General features: G+C 36.3%; 1 protein-coding gene across 1 annotated transcript; it reads right to left on the bottom strand.

Moving 5' to 3' along the window:
• Positions 1 to 220: 220 nt before the first annotated feature.
• Positions 221 to 16,448, bottom strand: LOC146574902 (immunoglobulin-like and fibronectin type III domain-containing protein 1). The gene is made up of 24 exons (XM_085274955.1): positions 16,323 to 16,448; positions 13,597 to 13,683; positions 10,889 to 11,011; positions 10,658 to 10,797; positions 9,518 to 9,617; positions 9,383 to 9,409; positions 9,049 to 9,094; positions 8,779 to 8,974; positions 8,391 to 8,504; positions 8,104 to 8,266; positions 7,727 to 7,999; positions 7,154 to 7,531; positions 6,556 to 6,680; positions 6,261 to 6,402; positions 5,663 to 5,956; positions 4,553 to 4,852; positions 3,991 to 4,167; positions 3,738 to 3,866; positions 3,293 to 3,601; positions 2,572 to 2,657; positions 2,274 to 2,466; positions 1,345 to 1,641; positions 422 to 748; positions 221 to 305 (listed from the first exon to the last, which is right to left on the bottom strand). The coding sequence occupies exons 2-24, from the start codon at positions 13,631 to 13,633 to the stop codon at positions 301 to 303; spliced, it is 3,981 nt and encodes a 1,326-aa protein (XP_085131081.1). The 5' UTR covers positions 13,634 to 13,683; positions 16,323 to 16,448; the 3' UTR covers positions 221 to 300.
• Between the last annotated feature and the right edge of the window lie 1,203 nt (positions 16,449 to 17,651).

Raw genomic sequence — 17,651 nt, 5'->3', positions numbered from 1 at the left:
ATACTAGTTGCAGTACACAGTTAACCTGGATATTTTGTGATTTGTGGAAAATAAATAAATGTAATCTTAAGATACTAGCAATGGCACTTCACATTTGTGTTGAAATGTTCAAACTGTCTTTCTTTCAAAATGCTTTGGATCCCTTTCCAGAATTTTAAAAAAGAGCAATTTTTAAACTATTTTTGCAACATCCACCATTTAAACAAAAATGACCACATTTTCCATTACATTTTATTTATTGGTTATATTATTTCCACATAGGTGTTTGTTCAGCTTCTTCCCAGGAGCTGTGGCTTGTCTTCACTCTGCAAAAAAAAGCAATATTGCTCTAAGGTTATTTAATCTACATACTGCAAACTCAAATGTTACAACAGACAATCAAATTAGTAAAAACTTTATGATTGTTAAACCTTGTGAATACCTCTGACATTCAGCATCATTGATGACTCCGCAGTGCCCAGTTTGTTCTGTATGGCAACTTTGTATTCCCCGTTGTCTTTGGGTCCCACTCTCAATATAAGCAAGGAGCAGACTCCACATACATTTGTGATGTGGTAGTTGGTGTTTGTGTTGAGGCTGATATTGTTCCAGTACCACGTAACACGTGGAGCTGGATCACCCTTAATGGCACAGCTCATGTAGCATTCATAACCTTGTGGGGCTGTACGCTTCTTCAGGGGAACAATAAATGAGGGAGGAGAATCGAAGATCCGGTGTTTTATCTCTGGCCTGTTTACTTGGAACTTTTCTGAAACAAAGAATTACAAAAAGTAATTATATTTTAACAAAAATAATAATTAAGTAGGGGAGACTGGGACACTTATGATAAGGGATGGTTAGTATTAATTAGTGAAATTTAAACATTATGTTGATTTCAAATCTGATTTCTTAGATTGAAGTAAAGGTTGTGATAAAAGTGTGTTATGCATTTATCTTTAATAACCATGGGTAATGAGCAGACACATTTAAGCTCACAGATGAGTCCATATTTATAGCTATCATGCACTTTCTTACTGTCAGTTTTGCCGTCTGTTATTGGCTGCCTGTGCATATTTTATTCTCGCTCACTCAGAGACCCCTGTTTCTTTCTTTGCTATTTTGTATTGAATACAGAAAAGGGCTTATTTAGTTTCTTAATTGACAATCTGATTAATATTTTTATACATTTGTGGCTCAAACCCCAGTCTAACAATGAATGAACGTCAGGGAAATCTAATAGTTTACTGTTTAAAGAAATCATCACTTTCTTGAGAACCTAGCTTAGCTTAGGAACAGTGATTTAGTTTGACAGTTTGCAAAATGATTGCAAGTTTTGTATTGTTTTCATGATAAAACTTGAAACACCTTTTTCCTTTTTGGTTTCAAATGCAGGGGACTCGGAATGTGGAGAAAGGCCCATGTCATTTTTAGCAAACACCCTGAAGTGATACTGCCGTCCAGGTAAAATGTTGACAACTGTGAATTTGTTGTTAAAGAGGTTGTCTGCCACTGTTCTCCAAGTCCGTTTGAAGGAGTCCCTCTTTGATACCATGTAGTGCAGCCTGTCATCCCTTTTTTCATCTGGAGAGGGAGTCCAGGACAGTGTCACTGTTCCTGGGATATTCTGTTCCAGCTCCACTGGACCTGGAGGTTTAGGATCATCTGGAGAAAAATTTAGAGATTTTAAAATACTGTTTACTGATATAGCAGGGCTAGGTTACTGATTTTCAGTCTAAATTGTACCCTTGATGGTTTGGACAGGAAATAGATTTTTGTACAGCTTCTGCCGGATACGCTTTGAATTAGAAAGATTTTCATTCAAGTAAAACTCCTAACACAGGTACAGCTAGCTGCAGCAATAAGCGTAGCTTGGGGAAAAAGGGATTTCTTGAAATAGGCAAAGTAAAAGGCAGAGAGAAAATTGGACTGGAGTATTTTGTTACAGTCACAGGATTATGGCTTTAAGCATTCCCTTATCTACAGTGTTGCATACCTTTAATGTGATCTTAAAGTAGTACAACCTATGTGGTACATTAAGTTATAAATACATGTATTCTGTTCCTACTTTAATCACATTGTATTTGCTAAAACATATGTTTCCGTGGTAGTATGAATACAAATAGAATCCAAGTCACCAAATTAAGTTATTATTCTGTACCGCAATTACCATGCAACTGTATCCAGCCAACTTACAGGATAAGTCGATTTCATAGTTTTACTCTAATTTGGCTACAATATATGGTCTTATTTAGCCTAACAATGACAAACCATTGCTATGGCTCTTGGACAGTTACCTGTAACTCTGATTTCAACATTGAAGCTTTCCTGGCCAACCATGTTCTTGACAGTAATGGTATAAATGCCAGTGTCCGTCCTCTCAGATGTAGGAATTAAGAGTTGAGATCCTTTATCAGAGTTGGTAATGGTTACATGCTTTGGTACTGGAATACCATCTTTTAACCAAAATATTTCAGGCATGGGAGACGCCTGTAGATGACAGCATAGGAGTCAAATTAATATATTGCTATATTAACTAACAGCATTGATTAGATTCTCACACAGTGAACAGAGTAAAAGCCTGTGGAATAATACCTCAAAGTTGATGTTGAGGCGAACAGTGTTTCCAGATTTCACCACCACAAAGGTCTTCATGTTGCGGTCTTTAAACCTTGGTTTGACTGTGAGGGATAGATTTAGAATACAATACAATTAAATTTGTAATTCATAAAGCTGCTGAGGGAGTTCTATATTTTGAATCTCTCTACTGTATTATGAGGACGTGCTCTGTGTATAGTTGACAAAAAGGGTATAATTAACCTTAATTCCATTGTTAGACCTCCCTTTTTTTAGTCATAATTCAGCTACACAGAAAACCTGTACTAGTAGTGAGAATAAAACTAACAATTAATAAGATGTTAAATGCACTCATTAGTTTTTCTTTTACAATTCTTCTTTGAGTTTGAACTACAGATTTAAATTGCTATGCTTGGTGATATGATGCATTTGAAGTGCAGTTTTTTTGTCCATGCTGGGCTTTATAATCCTATCAGATGTGTTTTCAGTCATAACCTGTCTTGTCACAACAATTCTCACCCGCCGTCTCGTATATCTACAGATATTAAATGGGTGTATAGCACACAAACATTATTTTTTGACAGCTGTAAGCTTTTTCGAGACAATTGTTCCTCTCTGTAGGTGTGTTGTATTAGAAGAAAAACTGCATATTTTCTTTGGCATTTTGTGAAAAATAAATATAAATATATCTCATTTTAGAAATAACCAATAACCAAACTATAAAAACTGCATTTCTTACCAGGAGGAGGCATAGCAATGATATAATTATCAAAGCTCTGAGGTTCTCCATCACCTCCATAATTGGTGGCAATTACTCTCACCCAGTATGTGGCCATTGCCTTAAGGCCAAGCACAGTGTAGGATGTTAGAGTAATTGGGGTGGTATTACAGCGGGTCCATTCAAGGCTCTCTATTGGTCTGATCTCCACATAATACCCTTGGGCTTCATCTTCTACCCCTTGCACTTCCTTAGGTTTAGTCCAAGCCAGCGAAAATGTCATGTAATTGGAAGATGTTAATTTAAGGTCTGTGACTTTGCCTGGGGGTTCTGCAATAACAGTAAGGTGAGAATGAAGCTTTTATATTACACGACAGAGAGAATTATATTTACTTTAAAGAATGACTTTCATGACTGAAAAATCCCCCCAAATACAGTAAAACATAAGTCTGTGTGATTAACTTACTCATTGGATCTCTTGCAATAACTGTGTCACATGGAATGCTGGGATCTCCAGCACCAGACAGGTTGATAGCTGACACTCGAAATTCATATGCTGCTCCTTCAAATACGTCTTTAACTGCATACTTTGTATCTATAGACAACAGAAGGAGCAATTATATCAATACAAATCTGCACTGATGTGTACAGGTACATCACAAGCATTTATTTTTACTCTTGAGCTAAATGTCCTGCACCTCAGCATTTAAGTTGTATACCTGTAATTGGCCCCTTTTGATTTACAAGGCTCCAGTAATTGGTGCCTTTCTTGTTCTTTTCCAAATTGTATCCCACTATTTTGGTTCCTCCAGTGTCACATGGAGGACTCCATGCCAGATTAATGCAGTCTTTAAAGGCACTGACCACTTTGGGTACAGCTGGTGGTCCAGGATAACCTGCGGGGGATATATGACACAGAAAAGTGAAAGTGAGTTAATTAATCAATGTTGCCATGCCATGTTTCTCAACATTACTTTTATTATTTCCGTCATCCATAATTAGCAGGTGGCTGAAAACTAAAGAATGTGTAAATGGAAGGGTATTTATTAGACACATAAATTCAGAGACAGTGTTTTTAATATATTTAACATAGCTTTGTATATATTCTTTATGGATTTCTTTTAACTTCTCCCAAAACATTTTATTAGCGGCTAGTCAGGGTTTTACTGCAATAAACAAAGTGTTTCCACCTGGATACTAAAAAGACATGCCTTGTAATACTTCCTTCTAAACTGAACAAAGAAAAAGTAATGAAGAAGAAGGCATTAACTGAAAACTTACGTAATACACCAGCTGGTATGTCCTCTGTCTGCAGGTAGTCACTGATACCTTCTGCAGTCTTTGCTCTAATCCGGTAGCAGTATCTCCTTCCAGGGTCCACATCTGAATCTTTGAAACTTGGGCTGTTGCCGGGTATCTCACCAAGACTTGTCCATTTATTTCGGCCTACTTGTTGTCGCTCTATGATGTAGTTTGCGATCGGACATCCGCCATTGTCTTTTGGTGGTTTCCATTTGAATTCAACAGATGTCACAGCACTTTCCATAATGTCCACAGGCCCTTGTGGAGGGGTTGGTTTGTCTGTTGACAACATGACAAGAAATGCGTCAGAGGCATTTATCTTTGCACATTCTACATTTTGCCATACCGCTTTTGTTCAACTAGCAACCAGGGCATTTTTTTTAAAATGTACTTAAGTTGCTTAAGGCCTTTATTTGACGCACGGTCATTTTACAAGCAGGGATTTATTTCTATGACTGTCTTTTAAGGTAATAAATGGATATTTTCATGTTGAAAGCCTCAATCCAGTACACTTCTGTTGGCCATGCTGGAATTCATGCATTATGGTAATTAGACTGTAGTGAATAATTGCACAGGTTTCTCTGTAGACAGGCTCTGCTCTTAAAGCAATATCTCCATTCTTGCATGGGGATGGGCCTCAAACCAGCTACCAACTAAATTATTCACTATTCACACCACTACGAACAATATAATTTGTGCTTTATTTACTTAATTTATAAAGTAAATAAAGCACAACATAAGCAAACAAACTGTAAATATAATAGAGAACCAACTTAGAACAGGTCATTATGCCAGATAATATGTAACAATTAAGCTAATGTCTGTAATTTTTGCTATTACAAAGTCATAATTTCCTAAACATACTCCTCTAATTGCTGTATTCATCTCCGGAAAATTAAAAGCATTATCATTTCAGTGGCGATAAAAGCCTTTGTTTATTTATTCATAGGGCTTTTTTTGTGAAACATTTGCCAGTATACCACTTGCACGCTCAAGTAGAAAATGTTATTTTTCCACAGCCTGTTTATGTCTAACATGTCCTCGGCTGTTATCACAGCAACTGCCAAATTATATCTGAGGAAAACTCACCCAGTACAATAAGTTTGGATATTGCCTCTGTTGTACCGAATTCATTTTTTATTTTGATTTTCACCTCTCCACTGTCTTTTCTTTGACACTTAATAAGGCGTAGTTGACTCTCAGAATCAGACGTTTCAATCTTCACATTGAGGGCTGGCAGCAGCTCATCGTCATTCTTGTACCACTGTATAGTCATTGGTGCTTGGCCTGAGAATGGCAGCTTCCATTCAGCATTTTCGCCTGCCTTTATAATGACTGGCTTTGTGAAATTTCCTAGTGCATCAGGGTCCATTTTTGGTGGATCTTTAGTATAGGAGAGACGGGAAAAAGTGTTTTATTTAAACATTGAGAACTTTTTTTTTAAAAGTGTTATTATATTATTTGTAGTGCTGTCAGTGTTAATCTTGTTAAAATGTCGTCAACGCCATAACCGCGTTGACACTGTGCAGCCCCACACACGGGGCGATCCGCGGTAACTCACTAACAGAGATTTGCCGTGTTAATGTGGTTATGGTGTTAACGTCATTTTAACGAGATTGACACTGACAGCACTAATTATTTGATATGTTTTGCTGTGCTACAGCCATGTTACTCATTTTATTCTGACCTTGAATACTAAGTGTTGCTTCTGATTTACGTCCTTCAGCTTCAAAGCGGTACACAGCTGCATCATCTTTTTTACAGCAATCAACTATCAGCCTGTGAAAGGCTCCATCTTTGATAATTGTTACCCCATCTTCATTTGTTAGCTAGACAAATAAGTAAATAAACAGTAAAAAAGTGATTAACTATATAAAATGTTAGTTATTTGTAGAAAAACAACAAAGTCGTAGTTATAGTAATTTCCATATACAGTGAATTGTGGCAATTTGTTACACTCCTGTTTTACTCCTTTGACTTACCAGTTTCCCATTTTTGTACCAGTGCCCCTCTGACGTCTCACTGCTTAGTTTGCAAGACATCTCCACCCGTTCTCCAATATTGGCATTCGTATCTGATAGCCCACTGACAAATTGAACACCTCGATCTACATGTGAAAATGTAAAAAATAATCACGTTATATAACAAATTATTGATTTGATTATTTTTAAAATGACACATCAGTAGCAAATTACAATAGAGATAAAACTGAAAGCACATAAGCGCACAATTTAATTTAAAAATCCTTATCATTACAGTATGCACTTTCTTGTGGACAGCAGATGGGATTGGGAAATATGTATGATGATTATCTTTCACTAAAAATTGAACCACATTCACTTTTGTCCATTTTCTCCCTCTGGAATAGAAATGATACTTAAGCCTCAAACATTATATCTGATCGAACCTTTAGTGGAGTCATCCTGAAACACTGATTGAAAATGGGCTGATATTGCCAAGTTACAAGTATTTGCAGATACTAACCCTTGAGAATAGCTGAGCTAAATCTTTGACATTATAATAATCTGTAATCTGAGCATACATTATTCAGTCTTTAAACCATGTTGTATGGAGTTTTACCTAAGGCAGTGTCAGGAACCAAAGGCCCAGTTCGTGATTGCTTCTTCTTACTCGCATCATCTTTTGTATCTTTATCATCTTCTTCGCTTCTTAAGTGGTTCTTATCATCTCCATCAGTTCCATCACCATCCCTGTCACTAGAACCATCGCCAATTTTACCACTGGAACCATCCCCAGCCCCTAAACCATCTCTTCCATCACCCCCATCTTTCGCATCTCCGAGTGTGTTTGCAGCTTTCTTTTCAGCAAGTGCTCGATTGACTGCCTCCAAGTCATCTTTCTCTTTTGAAATCTTTGCCTTGTCCAAGCCTTGGTTAGACAGGTTATCATGTCCAATGGTTTTGGTTCCCTTGCGACCTTTCCGACCATGTGGATCCTCTGAGTTATAGTTGACACACATAGAGAGAAGAGTTATTTCAGTCAAAAGGTTTGACTAAAATATAAATGATGAGCAAAACAGGTTCAATAATATCATGACTATCAAACAGTCAAGACTATTTGTCTTTGTATTACACCATTTGCATTTTTATTTATTATTGTACTTTGTGAGTACAAAAAAGAAAAATGTCCCACCTTCCACCATGAGAGAGGCCCTGCTGGAAGCAATACCAGCAATGGCATAATATGCTCCCTTATCTGCAATTTCACAATCTTTTACTCTTAATGTGTGAGTTAGTTTGTCCTCTGAGACAGTGATCTCATATTTGTCCCCATGTTCAAGTGAGGAGTCTTCTCTTGACCAAGTAATTCTGTTGAGTGGTGTTGACAAGACGCACTGAAATACAGCGTCCTCACTTTCAACAGCCTTAGCATCCTTAATCTTGTCTACAAACTCCACTGCAGGCACTAAGAGAGGAAAAAAGGTAGATTTTGAAACCCAAGATGATCTCATTTCCAAAATATAAATGTACTTGATTTGTTTTATAAACTTTAAGAGTAGTTTTACTTGCCTCTGAAGTCAGTTGTAAGAACATTTGCCTCTTCGACATCAACCTGGTAAAATCCAGCATCTTCTGGCTGAGGGTCTTTAATGCTAAATATATAATTTGTTCCTTTTTTCCTAAGGCTATGTTTTGAATTTTCATCATCTGCATAAGGAACCATTACGCCATCCTTTTGAGACAGAAGTAGTAACATTATTATTTATGTATTTATTTTCATTATTAAATTATTATTTAGCAAGTTTAATTAAAAATTATTATTATTTTTTGCTGTTTTAGAATGCTTTTAAATTCACCTTGTATAAGTTAACTGCACTATTGGGATCCCATAGCTGCATGTCAAATCCAAATTCAGCTTTTCCGTTTGGTTTCACTTCAATTTGTTTCACATTTTCCAGCTGCTCTACAACCTATAAAGGAAAGATAACAAGTTTTATCTAATGTATGTGTCTGCAAGTGTTGTTTTAAACTTTACTGCTTAAATAATCACGTTTTGAAAAAATGGAAGGAAGGAATTAAATCAGAAACATTTAAAATAACCAAGCAGACTTTAGCAGGATGAACTACCAGGGTTTAAAGTAAAGCTCAAGATGCAAGTCAACCTTCTTCCTTGGTTAAACTCAGTAACGTTGGTTCAGGATACAAAATCCAGAATTCATGTGTAACTGTTTATTTATACAGTACCTTTGCCTGTTCGTCTGCCCTTTCCTTCTTCATCTGGTTCAATCTCTTCAACATCCACCGAAAGTCAGTAACCCCAAATTCAAAGCAGATTTTTTCATAATCTTTCTTTGGTGCACTTATAAGCAGTTCCCAGAGTTTAGGATCAATTTCTCCCTCTTTCTTTGGTGGGAGTTGCTTTTTCCTAGTGACAACAACACTAAAAAAGGGCATTGGAGGCCATTACAACACGCAGAACACATTTTGAATAATTTGACTTTGATGTGAACTTACGTTTTCTTGAGCATTGATCTAAAATCCTGTGGTCCCTGCTGACTTCCTGAAAGACATTTTGACTTAAATTTAAAATAAAATTCTGCCATCTGGACACTTTTTTCACTTTGTGGTATTTTTTTCCAAATCTAATTGTGAAGGATTCTTATAAGGCTCTGTCAAGTTTTTGTTTAAATTTTACTATTTTGCAATAAAAAAGAAACAAATCTTTGCTATAGAAGTAAAATTTTGCAAAGAATAAATATGCTAAAAGTCTGTAATTCTAAAAAGAAACTTGTGGATTGGACGCTATTAGAAAGAGTAAACCACTTCATGTTAAAGTATGCTTTCTTACCTCCCTGGCTCTTCTTCCTGAAGCCGGCTTCATACATGCATGAAAACCACAATAGAACAAGAAGTCATTAATTACCAGACATGGTATATTGTAAAGTTGTTTAACTCAGTTTTTATTGTTAACTATAAAGCTCACCTGCAATGACATTGAGAGTGGTGGTGCAGACAGCTTTTCCGTATTCATTGGTGGCAAAGCACTTGTAAGTGTCTGCTTGGTCTGGATTGATGTTGATTATCTGACAAAAAATGATTCTCACGTGAAATATGTAAATATTTGACAACAGTGGAATCAATATCTGAGTCTATCTCCCAAAAAAAGTTAAACTTGGTTATGGAGCTTTAACACCATATGTCATGGTTTGGGGTCTATGACCAAGCTTTTTGGGTTTTCCTTTTGGTTCATGACCCTTTGCTTTATTAGGATATTTTAGGCTTGAGGTTATCTCTCGTTTATTTCTTCCATCGCATTATGAAGATGTTTTAAGTTCGAGTTTATTATCAGTCTGTCATGTCTTCTGTGTATGTTTCTCCAGTCGTGTCTGTGTTTGGTCTCGCTCCCTCTCTTCCTCACTTCCATGTTTCCCTCTTGTTGTCTCCTCCCTTCATCTTCCCAGTCCGTCTTGTTCCTATGTGCGTTCTTTCCTCCTGTGTCAAGTGCGTGTCTCAGTCTGCATCCTAGTGTGTTTCCTATTTTAGTTTGACAGTCTCTCGTCCCGTGTTCAGTGTGTTTAGTGTTGCTTCCCCTGTGTGGTTATGTCTATTTTTCCCAGCCATGTTTCTGTTTCCACTCTCCTTAATCACCCTCTGTTTTTTCTTTGTACCCTGTCAGGTTGCCTGCATTTCATGCTCCATGTTCCAGGTTTCCATGTCCAGGTCTCATTTTCCGTAATCCCTGTGTTTAGTGTTTAGCTTTAGTTCGCTCAGTTTAGTTTATTAGTTAAGTCTTGGTTAAGTTTTCGTTTGACTTCTATTTGTATTTTCATTCAGCCTAAATAAAAGGCTCCCCTTTTGTTTAAACCCACTCATATTTTCAAGTGTCCACGTTTGGGTCCTTATCCTCTCGCCACACAGTCTGCAGCTGCAGGCCCGTGACACCTACAATTACTACAAGCTTACCTCAATCTAAAAGTAAATGCATATTGTACACTTAGTTACAACTGTTGTTTTAATTGTTAATGAATATTCAAAAAAGAATTTCATGACTTCAAAAATGTTTAGCTTGAAAAATTAAAGTTGGGAAATTATCATTAGCCCAATCCTTTTATTTTGTTCTTACCTCAAGAATGTATTCTCGAGCTCTTTCATCATATCTAGTCTTGTACTTTTCTGGGTCATCTATTTCACCTTTATTACGCCCCCATGTCACAGTTGGTGCTGGCTCTCCACTAACCATAGCTTTGAAAAAGGTTTTTTTACCTGAAATAATCAAATCATGACAGTGATGCAGGTGTTAATAATTATGCTCTATGGTTATTGTCAGTTTCACTGGCTATGGTTGTTTTTCTACCTTCTTGGACAGTCACAGCAATTGGTTTGCGGGTAAAGTCGGGGGTCGATTTCCCTGGTGGCAGTTGCTCCACAGTCTGAGTGATCATAACCCCAGGAACCCTGGACCTTTTCTTGATAGCCACTGTCAAGGGAAGGTTTAGTGTTTAACAGCATAGCTGGTTGATGCTATGAATGTAAACATGAACAGGAAGCCCGCTACCAACAGAAAAACATAGATGTTACAAATGCATGTGTCTGCAGAGTATATATTATTTAGAACAGTTGCAGTTTCACACTGGAATTTCACAAGAGGTCACCATTTCCTTACTTTTCTTAACATTACAGCTAGGTCATGGCAAGATCTTGAAATATGTTAAACTCTATTGACTAAGCTGAAGTTTGGATTAAATTCTACACATTTTTTGTTGTTTAATTAATTTAATGTATTAATTTAATGTAATTTTTTGGTTAAATGCTTAATTTATGTATAGATTTTTGGAGGACTTTGATTTTAAGATTAGATGGTTTTAACCTGTCAGCATGATACTTTTTCATTTATTTTTATTTCTTTTTATTTTAACCAAAAAAGTGACTTGGACAAGTTGTAAGTGTGTCTATTTAAGAAGTCATTATAGAGTTGTAAAGTCAGTAGATCAAAACTAAGTTTTAGGACCTGTTACTGTATTAAACACTAACTGTGTTCTTTGTGAGAACCAAAAAGGCACATAGCATATTTTTCAGGGTTTTCTGTTTGTTTTTTTGCTCTTATCCAAAATTCCAATCATATAGACATGTTATAGAGCACTAAGTTTATTTAACTTATTGCTGGTTTTAGATAAATGCATGGTGTTCAGCTCAGCTGCATTAAGTACTCTGGGGCTTGTACATTTAGTACGTGTTTACTACTACATTTATATTAACATAATTCAGCATATATAATCCAATCTGTCTGAGCGTCATTGTAATATATTTTTTAAATATATCATATTAAACCATACTTTTGTTACCAAACTATGCCAGAGTTAAATATGGAGATACCAATCATATTCAGATTTATTCAGTGAGGAGGAAATAAACAAAACAAAACAAAAAACCCCAAAACAAATCTGATCAGACATGGAGTATCCAGGGATAACTTCTTTGGTCATGCCTTCTGTGAGTCACTTTGAGATTGTCTACTCTGCTTATTTTTTTTCTGTGGCCTTAACATAGTTTGAGGGCATTTATTTAATATTCATCAAACTGTATGTGTAATCTGTCAATGGGTTGATGCACATGCTTATATCATCTGGACACAAGCACGATTCTTATGACCTTGTTACTGAAGCATCGATTTAGACATAATCTAGCAGGAGAGCATTTTTGCTTTTTTTCTGCATAGCAATTACTACATGAAGAATTTTTTGGATTTTTGGCAGCAGGAACCTTGGCAGGAACACATTCGGTAAGAATTTGTTGACTGTATAAAGTAGATATTCCTGCTGTAAACCCAGCTAAACCATATGCTTACTTTTTATAATGTCCATTCATTTATTTTTTTTATTTTCATCTTTACAAGTAAAATCACAGTGAACGTGTATGTCAGTTTGTTTCAATACTGTAGACTCTGCAGATTATCCTCCTTGTGAAGAAGAAAACTAAAATATCTCATTTATGAGGCATCCTTTTTGATTTAATAATCCCTAAAATGTCTTTAGAGCTAGATAGGAGTCCAGCTGTGATGTAAACGGGTTATTATAGAGCCATAGGCCCTGGGCAGTGGACCCCCCCCCCCCCCCCCCCCCCCCCCCACACACACACACACAAATTATTCAGTGTGAGAATAGCAGACTGTACGGCAGTGCAGAAAGAATTATTAATCCTAATTGTTATTCATATAATTTTTCCAAAATTAAATATGTGTCATAACCATAGGGAATTCTTCATTAAACAGTAAATGCATAGCATTGGAGTGAACACAAAAATGGTCAGTTCAGTTCAGATACAGGTGACAATGAAGAATGACACCATGTTAAACATCAAAAGAGATAAATATATGCATAAAATAACGATAGACATCATTTACACGATTCTCCAGTTTTTTAGTAGATTTGCCTGCAGTTGCCATGAGAGAAAGTGTGCTCCGAGTCCTTTTTTGCAACATTTGTTTTCTCAGTTCATTTTTATCCTGGATAGAAGCAGAAATGCCTGCTCTCTGTTATAACTACCCACAGGCAGAATCAGCAACGTCTGCAGCACAACAGTAATATTTGAAAACATTTATTGCAGTCTGTAGTTTAGAATTATCTTGAGTAATCCATCTGGGGTTTTATTATCTCCAGGCTTGATGAATGATCTAAACTGAATTAGCTGATCACCCAAGGTGTGATGTAGGTCAGATGGATGTGCAGCCGACAAAATGTTGTAAGAACAGTGAGCTTGTCAACTGTGAAACACTGGTATACTACAAAGCTGGCCCATTAATGATTTCAGTCTCATCTGGCTCTGTTTTATTAGGGAATAGCTGTTCATAGTTTGTATTTGATGTTTCACATTAGCAAGTCAATGAGAGTTAAGAAGTCTGATCCTGAATGATAGTTAATCCTACTTATGGGTACAAATAAAGGAACCTAAACCTCCATCCCTTTATTTCCCATGGTAGACTTGCTAGACTCAGCAGCTGTCGCTGTTTTTATAGAAGCTAGAAATATATAATATAATATATAATATCACATTTTTCATACTTACCGAAGGCTTTTGGGTCCTGGTTTGTTTTTGAACTCATGGCGATGTTTGATTGTTGATTATCAGATCAGAGGTGCGATCCTTGTGTGGCTAAAGTACAAAGAAAGACTGTCACTGTTAACTAATGCTGTCATTATAATCAAAGCTGATTTTATTAGTATTAAAAAGCCTTACATCTACTCACCAGCCACTTCATTACACTTCATTCGTTACACCTGTTCAACTGCTTGTTAATGGAAATATCTAATCAGCCAATCACATAGCAGGAAGCCAGTGCATTTAGGTATGTTGAAATGGTCAAGACAACCAAGTGAAGTTCAAACTAAGCATCAGAATGGGGGGAAAAAGGGTGACTGAAGTGACTTTGAATATGGCACGATTGTTGGTACCAGACACGCTGGTCTGAGTGTTTCAGAAATTATTTACAGAGAATGGTTCAAAAAAGAGAAAAGTGACCTTCGGTTTTCTAGGTGAAAATGCCTTTTGATGCTAGAGGTCAGAGGAGAATGGCCAGAGTGTTTCAAACAATTGAACATTGTATAAAAACACCCCATCCTTGCTGAGTATTGTCACTGAGCAAATCCAGCCATTTATGGCCACTGTGTACACATCTTTTGGAAGCTACTTCTAGCCAGGTGTCGTGTCACAAAGCTTAAATTATTTCAAACTGGTTTCTTAAACATGACAATGAGTTCACTGTACTTAAATAGCTTCCACAGTCACCATATCTCAATCCAGCAGAGCAGGTTTAGGATGTGCTGGAATAGGAGATTTGCATGGATTTGCACCAACTCTGTGATGCTATCGTGTCAACATGAGCCAAACTCAGTTCTAGCAAGATGTAACTAATGATGTAATGGGTGAGTGGATGTTATGTTTTATGCATTTTATACAAATTTAGCCTTGAATAATAATGAAAGAAAATTGCTGCATGTTGACATGATAAAAAAGGTCCAGTTTTCAGTACTCATACTTCATATTGTCCATAAATGACCAAATTCATCCTTTATGTATTTTATTATGTTTCCCTTATATCTACATAATCAGCAGTTTGCAGGAAACTTGAACAAAGTTTTTTTTATCAGTTATTTGTTTATCTATTTATTTTTTGCAGGTAAGTAGTTTCTTTAGCTGAGATTATTAAATACATTTCATAAAGGAAACATCTAGAAAAAAATATAGTATTTCTTTACTGCAGCAAAAATTATGAGAAGTCTTAATATTTTTTTTTCTTTTGCAGTCAGTTATAGTGAGTCTCACTTAACCATTCTTTTCTAGTAGCTGCTAGTGTTGCAAGAATCAAGGGCACCTAGAAACAGAGCCATGGGCAACTAGAGTTTGAGAAATCCTGCCTTCAAGCATCTTCTCATGTATCATTAAACTGGGAATTCCTTGACTTCCTTGACGCGTGACTTGTGCAGACAGTTGGAGACATGCTGGGACACTGTAAATGGGGAATGTGAAATCCCACCTAGTGACTCACTCCACCCAACTGCCCGTGGAGTCAGGTGGCTGTGCCAAAAATTTAACTGCTCAGGATCCAAACATAGAAGAGAGCTCAGTGTGTTTATATCAAAGTGATAAGGCGATGAAGTAACCTGTATATCTTTTTTTTATGCCATCAATGCTTAAAACTGCTCTTTAGCTTTATAATACTCCTTAGGGAAATCTCTATGTAGGCTCTTAGTCATCCAGGTCATAATAGCATCAAAAGAAGATGACTGCACTTCTTTAAGTCTAATTTAAAAATAAACTTCAGGTTCAGTACACTGAACTTTTCTTAAGTGAAAAGTGGAACCTTAAATAACAGTGGATAGTAAACCAAAGATATGTTTCGTATAGGTTATTTTTAATCTTTAAGTTAGTTAAGTAATTATTTTAATGGCTATAGAGCTGAGAGGCTTTTAATTAGAACAAAATGAACCTTATATCAAGATTATGGCCATAAGGCTTTTTTATGCAGTGTTTTATTTTTAGGACCATAAAAGAGACACTGAAAATGTGAGGAAAAAAAAGCATATCTGACCTTCATCTACAACCCAGAAAAAAAGCTTAAGCTTTGATGTGTCACAGTGTCTGTAGTTCAGACCTAGTTTATAGGTTCAGTCTTTTGTAAGTCATGGGAAGCCAAATGGGAAAGTCACACAGTTAAATGTCATTCATTGTTGAGATCTTAAATGTTTGGACTGATCTCAAAAGGTCAATTAATGTTTCTCCTTTTCATAGAATTGTTGTAGAAATTGATTTTTTGACTGTATTGCATTAAAGGTTGTACTACCACACAAGAAGATAACATTGCAGAAAGATATCACTTTGATATAGCAATTTTGGTAATATACAACCAAGTCATAAAATCTCCAGGATCTTTGTCTTCTGTTTTTCTGTTTTCAGTATTATTTGACTTCTATAGCAACTGAAAATGTCTTGATGATTTTCTTTATTAAATTATGTTTGGGAAATTATTATAGGTGTAAATTTACAGGATACTCATTTACTAGAACTAGACTGCACTTTCAGTCCTAATATAGGTCTTATCAAATAATACCTTTTTGGTGTGCCATTGTTATAAAATAGTACTAAAAGTCTTGCCGAATTTGCTTGGTTGTCAAAAGCACTGCATAAGAATTTCAGTCAAACCTCATGTTTAAAATATTAGTTTAGCAGTTCTTTTGGGACACTCATTAAAATTACTAACACACATTTTTTCTAATAACATAAGTTGTACTCACTTTTTGTTTTTTGTCGTCTCTGATCAGTTATCCGCCTTCAACTTGTGCTCTTCTCACTACCCAATATTTCAAAGGGGACACTCCTTTTTGTTCGGTGATAAACGTTTGGAGCACATAGAAACCCTTACATGGATAGTTGGTAAAAATCCATATTACAACGCTGGTAAAGGCTCGAGGCTCATCTTACGCATCTCTATGAAAGCGATCACTTTGCAGTTGTCACTGGAAATACATTATGACTGTTCATTCAATCTGGCATTGGAGATTCTGAGTCAACACTTTTCAAACATTACTGTTGAGAACATAAAAATCCCATCAGCACTGTATATTAATATGAAGATTTAAATTGCACCAGATTCAAATAAAACTAAGATGGATTCCAGCATATTCTCATTAATTACAATTACATTAGGAATGGTTATTACCATACTCCATGGTTCGAGGTTCAGACTTATAATGCCTATAATTTCATTTTATAGGCAAACTATCTAACTTAAAGGTTTTGACTGGCAGCTTCACGAGGTCTATAGTCATATGATCACTGTACTATGGACTTTATTGGTCAATAAACATTAACATGAGACATTTTATTTGGTAAAATAATCTCTAATTGAAATGAACAGATTGACTGTTCCAATAGACCGCTAAATGTATCAGCAGAAATTCTCACAGCATGCCTTTGGTATTTGGGAGGTCACACTGTGTCTGCTTTGGCATTATGGAAAGGTGGTTGCTCGTGGTGTTGGTGGTATGTTGGACTCTGTGTACTGAGCAGTGGTTAGCAGTCAGAGGTTAAACAAGCATGGCATATCAGCGCAGTTAGAATAGTTACTCTCACCTTTTTAAAGTAAATGACTCAACTGCAAGAAAACTCTGATGACATCAGGAATATCACCACTGAGCTGACAATGGAAGGAAATGCGGTAAGGACTTTTACATAATCTAGTAGACATTTACACAATTTCCTTAGGGATTAATACAGTATTCTGATTGTGAGACTGTGTTAATATAAGATCATTGCTGCATTATTTTACTCTATTCAGTAACTATACACTGCTAAATGAACAGGTTAGATCTAGTACAGTAACTGATAGGTTTGTAGCTTGAACCCATCCGCTGGAACGTTGAAGACAATATAATTACACTGCAAGCAAGACACAAGTAGGCAAACTTCTTCATGGTACTCGTGCACGGGAGAGAACCAGACAAACGCCGTTCCTTCGCTTGACCCCAGTAGCTCTCGTCCGTCCTCCCGTAACACTGTCCTTTTATTGAGGTTACATGAATATGCATAGGTCCATTAACATACCGACGTCTACATACAAACAA

The sequence above is a fragment of the Mchenga conophoros genome, linkage group LG5, assembly GCF_057382185.1.
Source record: "Mchenga conophoros isolate Kocher_MC1m ecotype Shallow Benthic linkage group LG5, M_conophoros_male_GT1.1, whole genome shotgun sequence".
Classification (NCBI taxonomy): domain Eukaryota; kingdom Metazoa; phylum Chordata; class Actinopteri; order Cichliformes; family Cichlidae; genus Mchenga; species Mchenga conophoros.
Note: the sequence above shows the minus strand (reverse complement) of the source record. Positions and strands in the feature narration are given on the sequence as shown.

Bases quoted from the DNA above. Each gene is read 5' to 3' on its own strand.
- LOC146574902 (XM_085274955.1), bottom strand. From the start codon at position 13,633: ATGAGTTCAAAAACAAACCAGGACCCAAAAGCCTTCG. The intron at 9,618-10,657 runs GTAAGAACAAAA...ATTTTTTGTCAG, and splicing joins CTCGAGAATACATTCTTGAG to ATAATCAACATCAATCCAGA. The intron at 4,168-4,552 runs GTAAGTTTTCAG...TATCCCCCGCAG, and splicing joins CATACCAGCTGGTGTATTAC to GTTATCCTGGACCACCAGCT.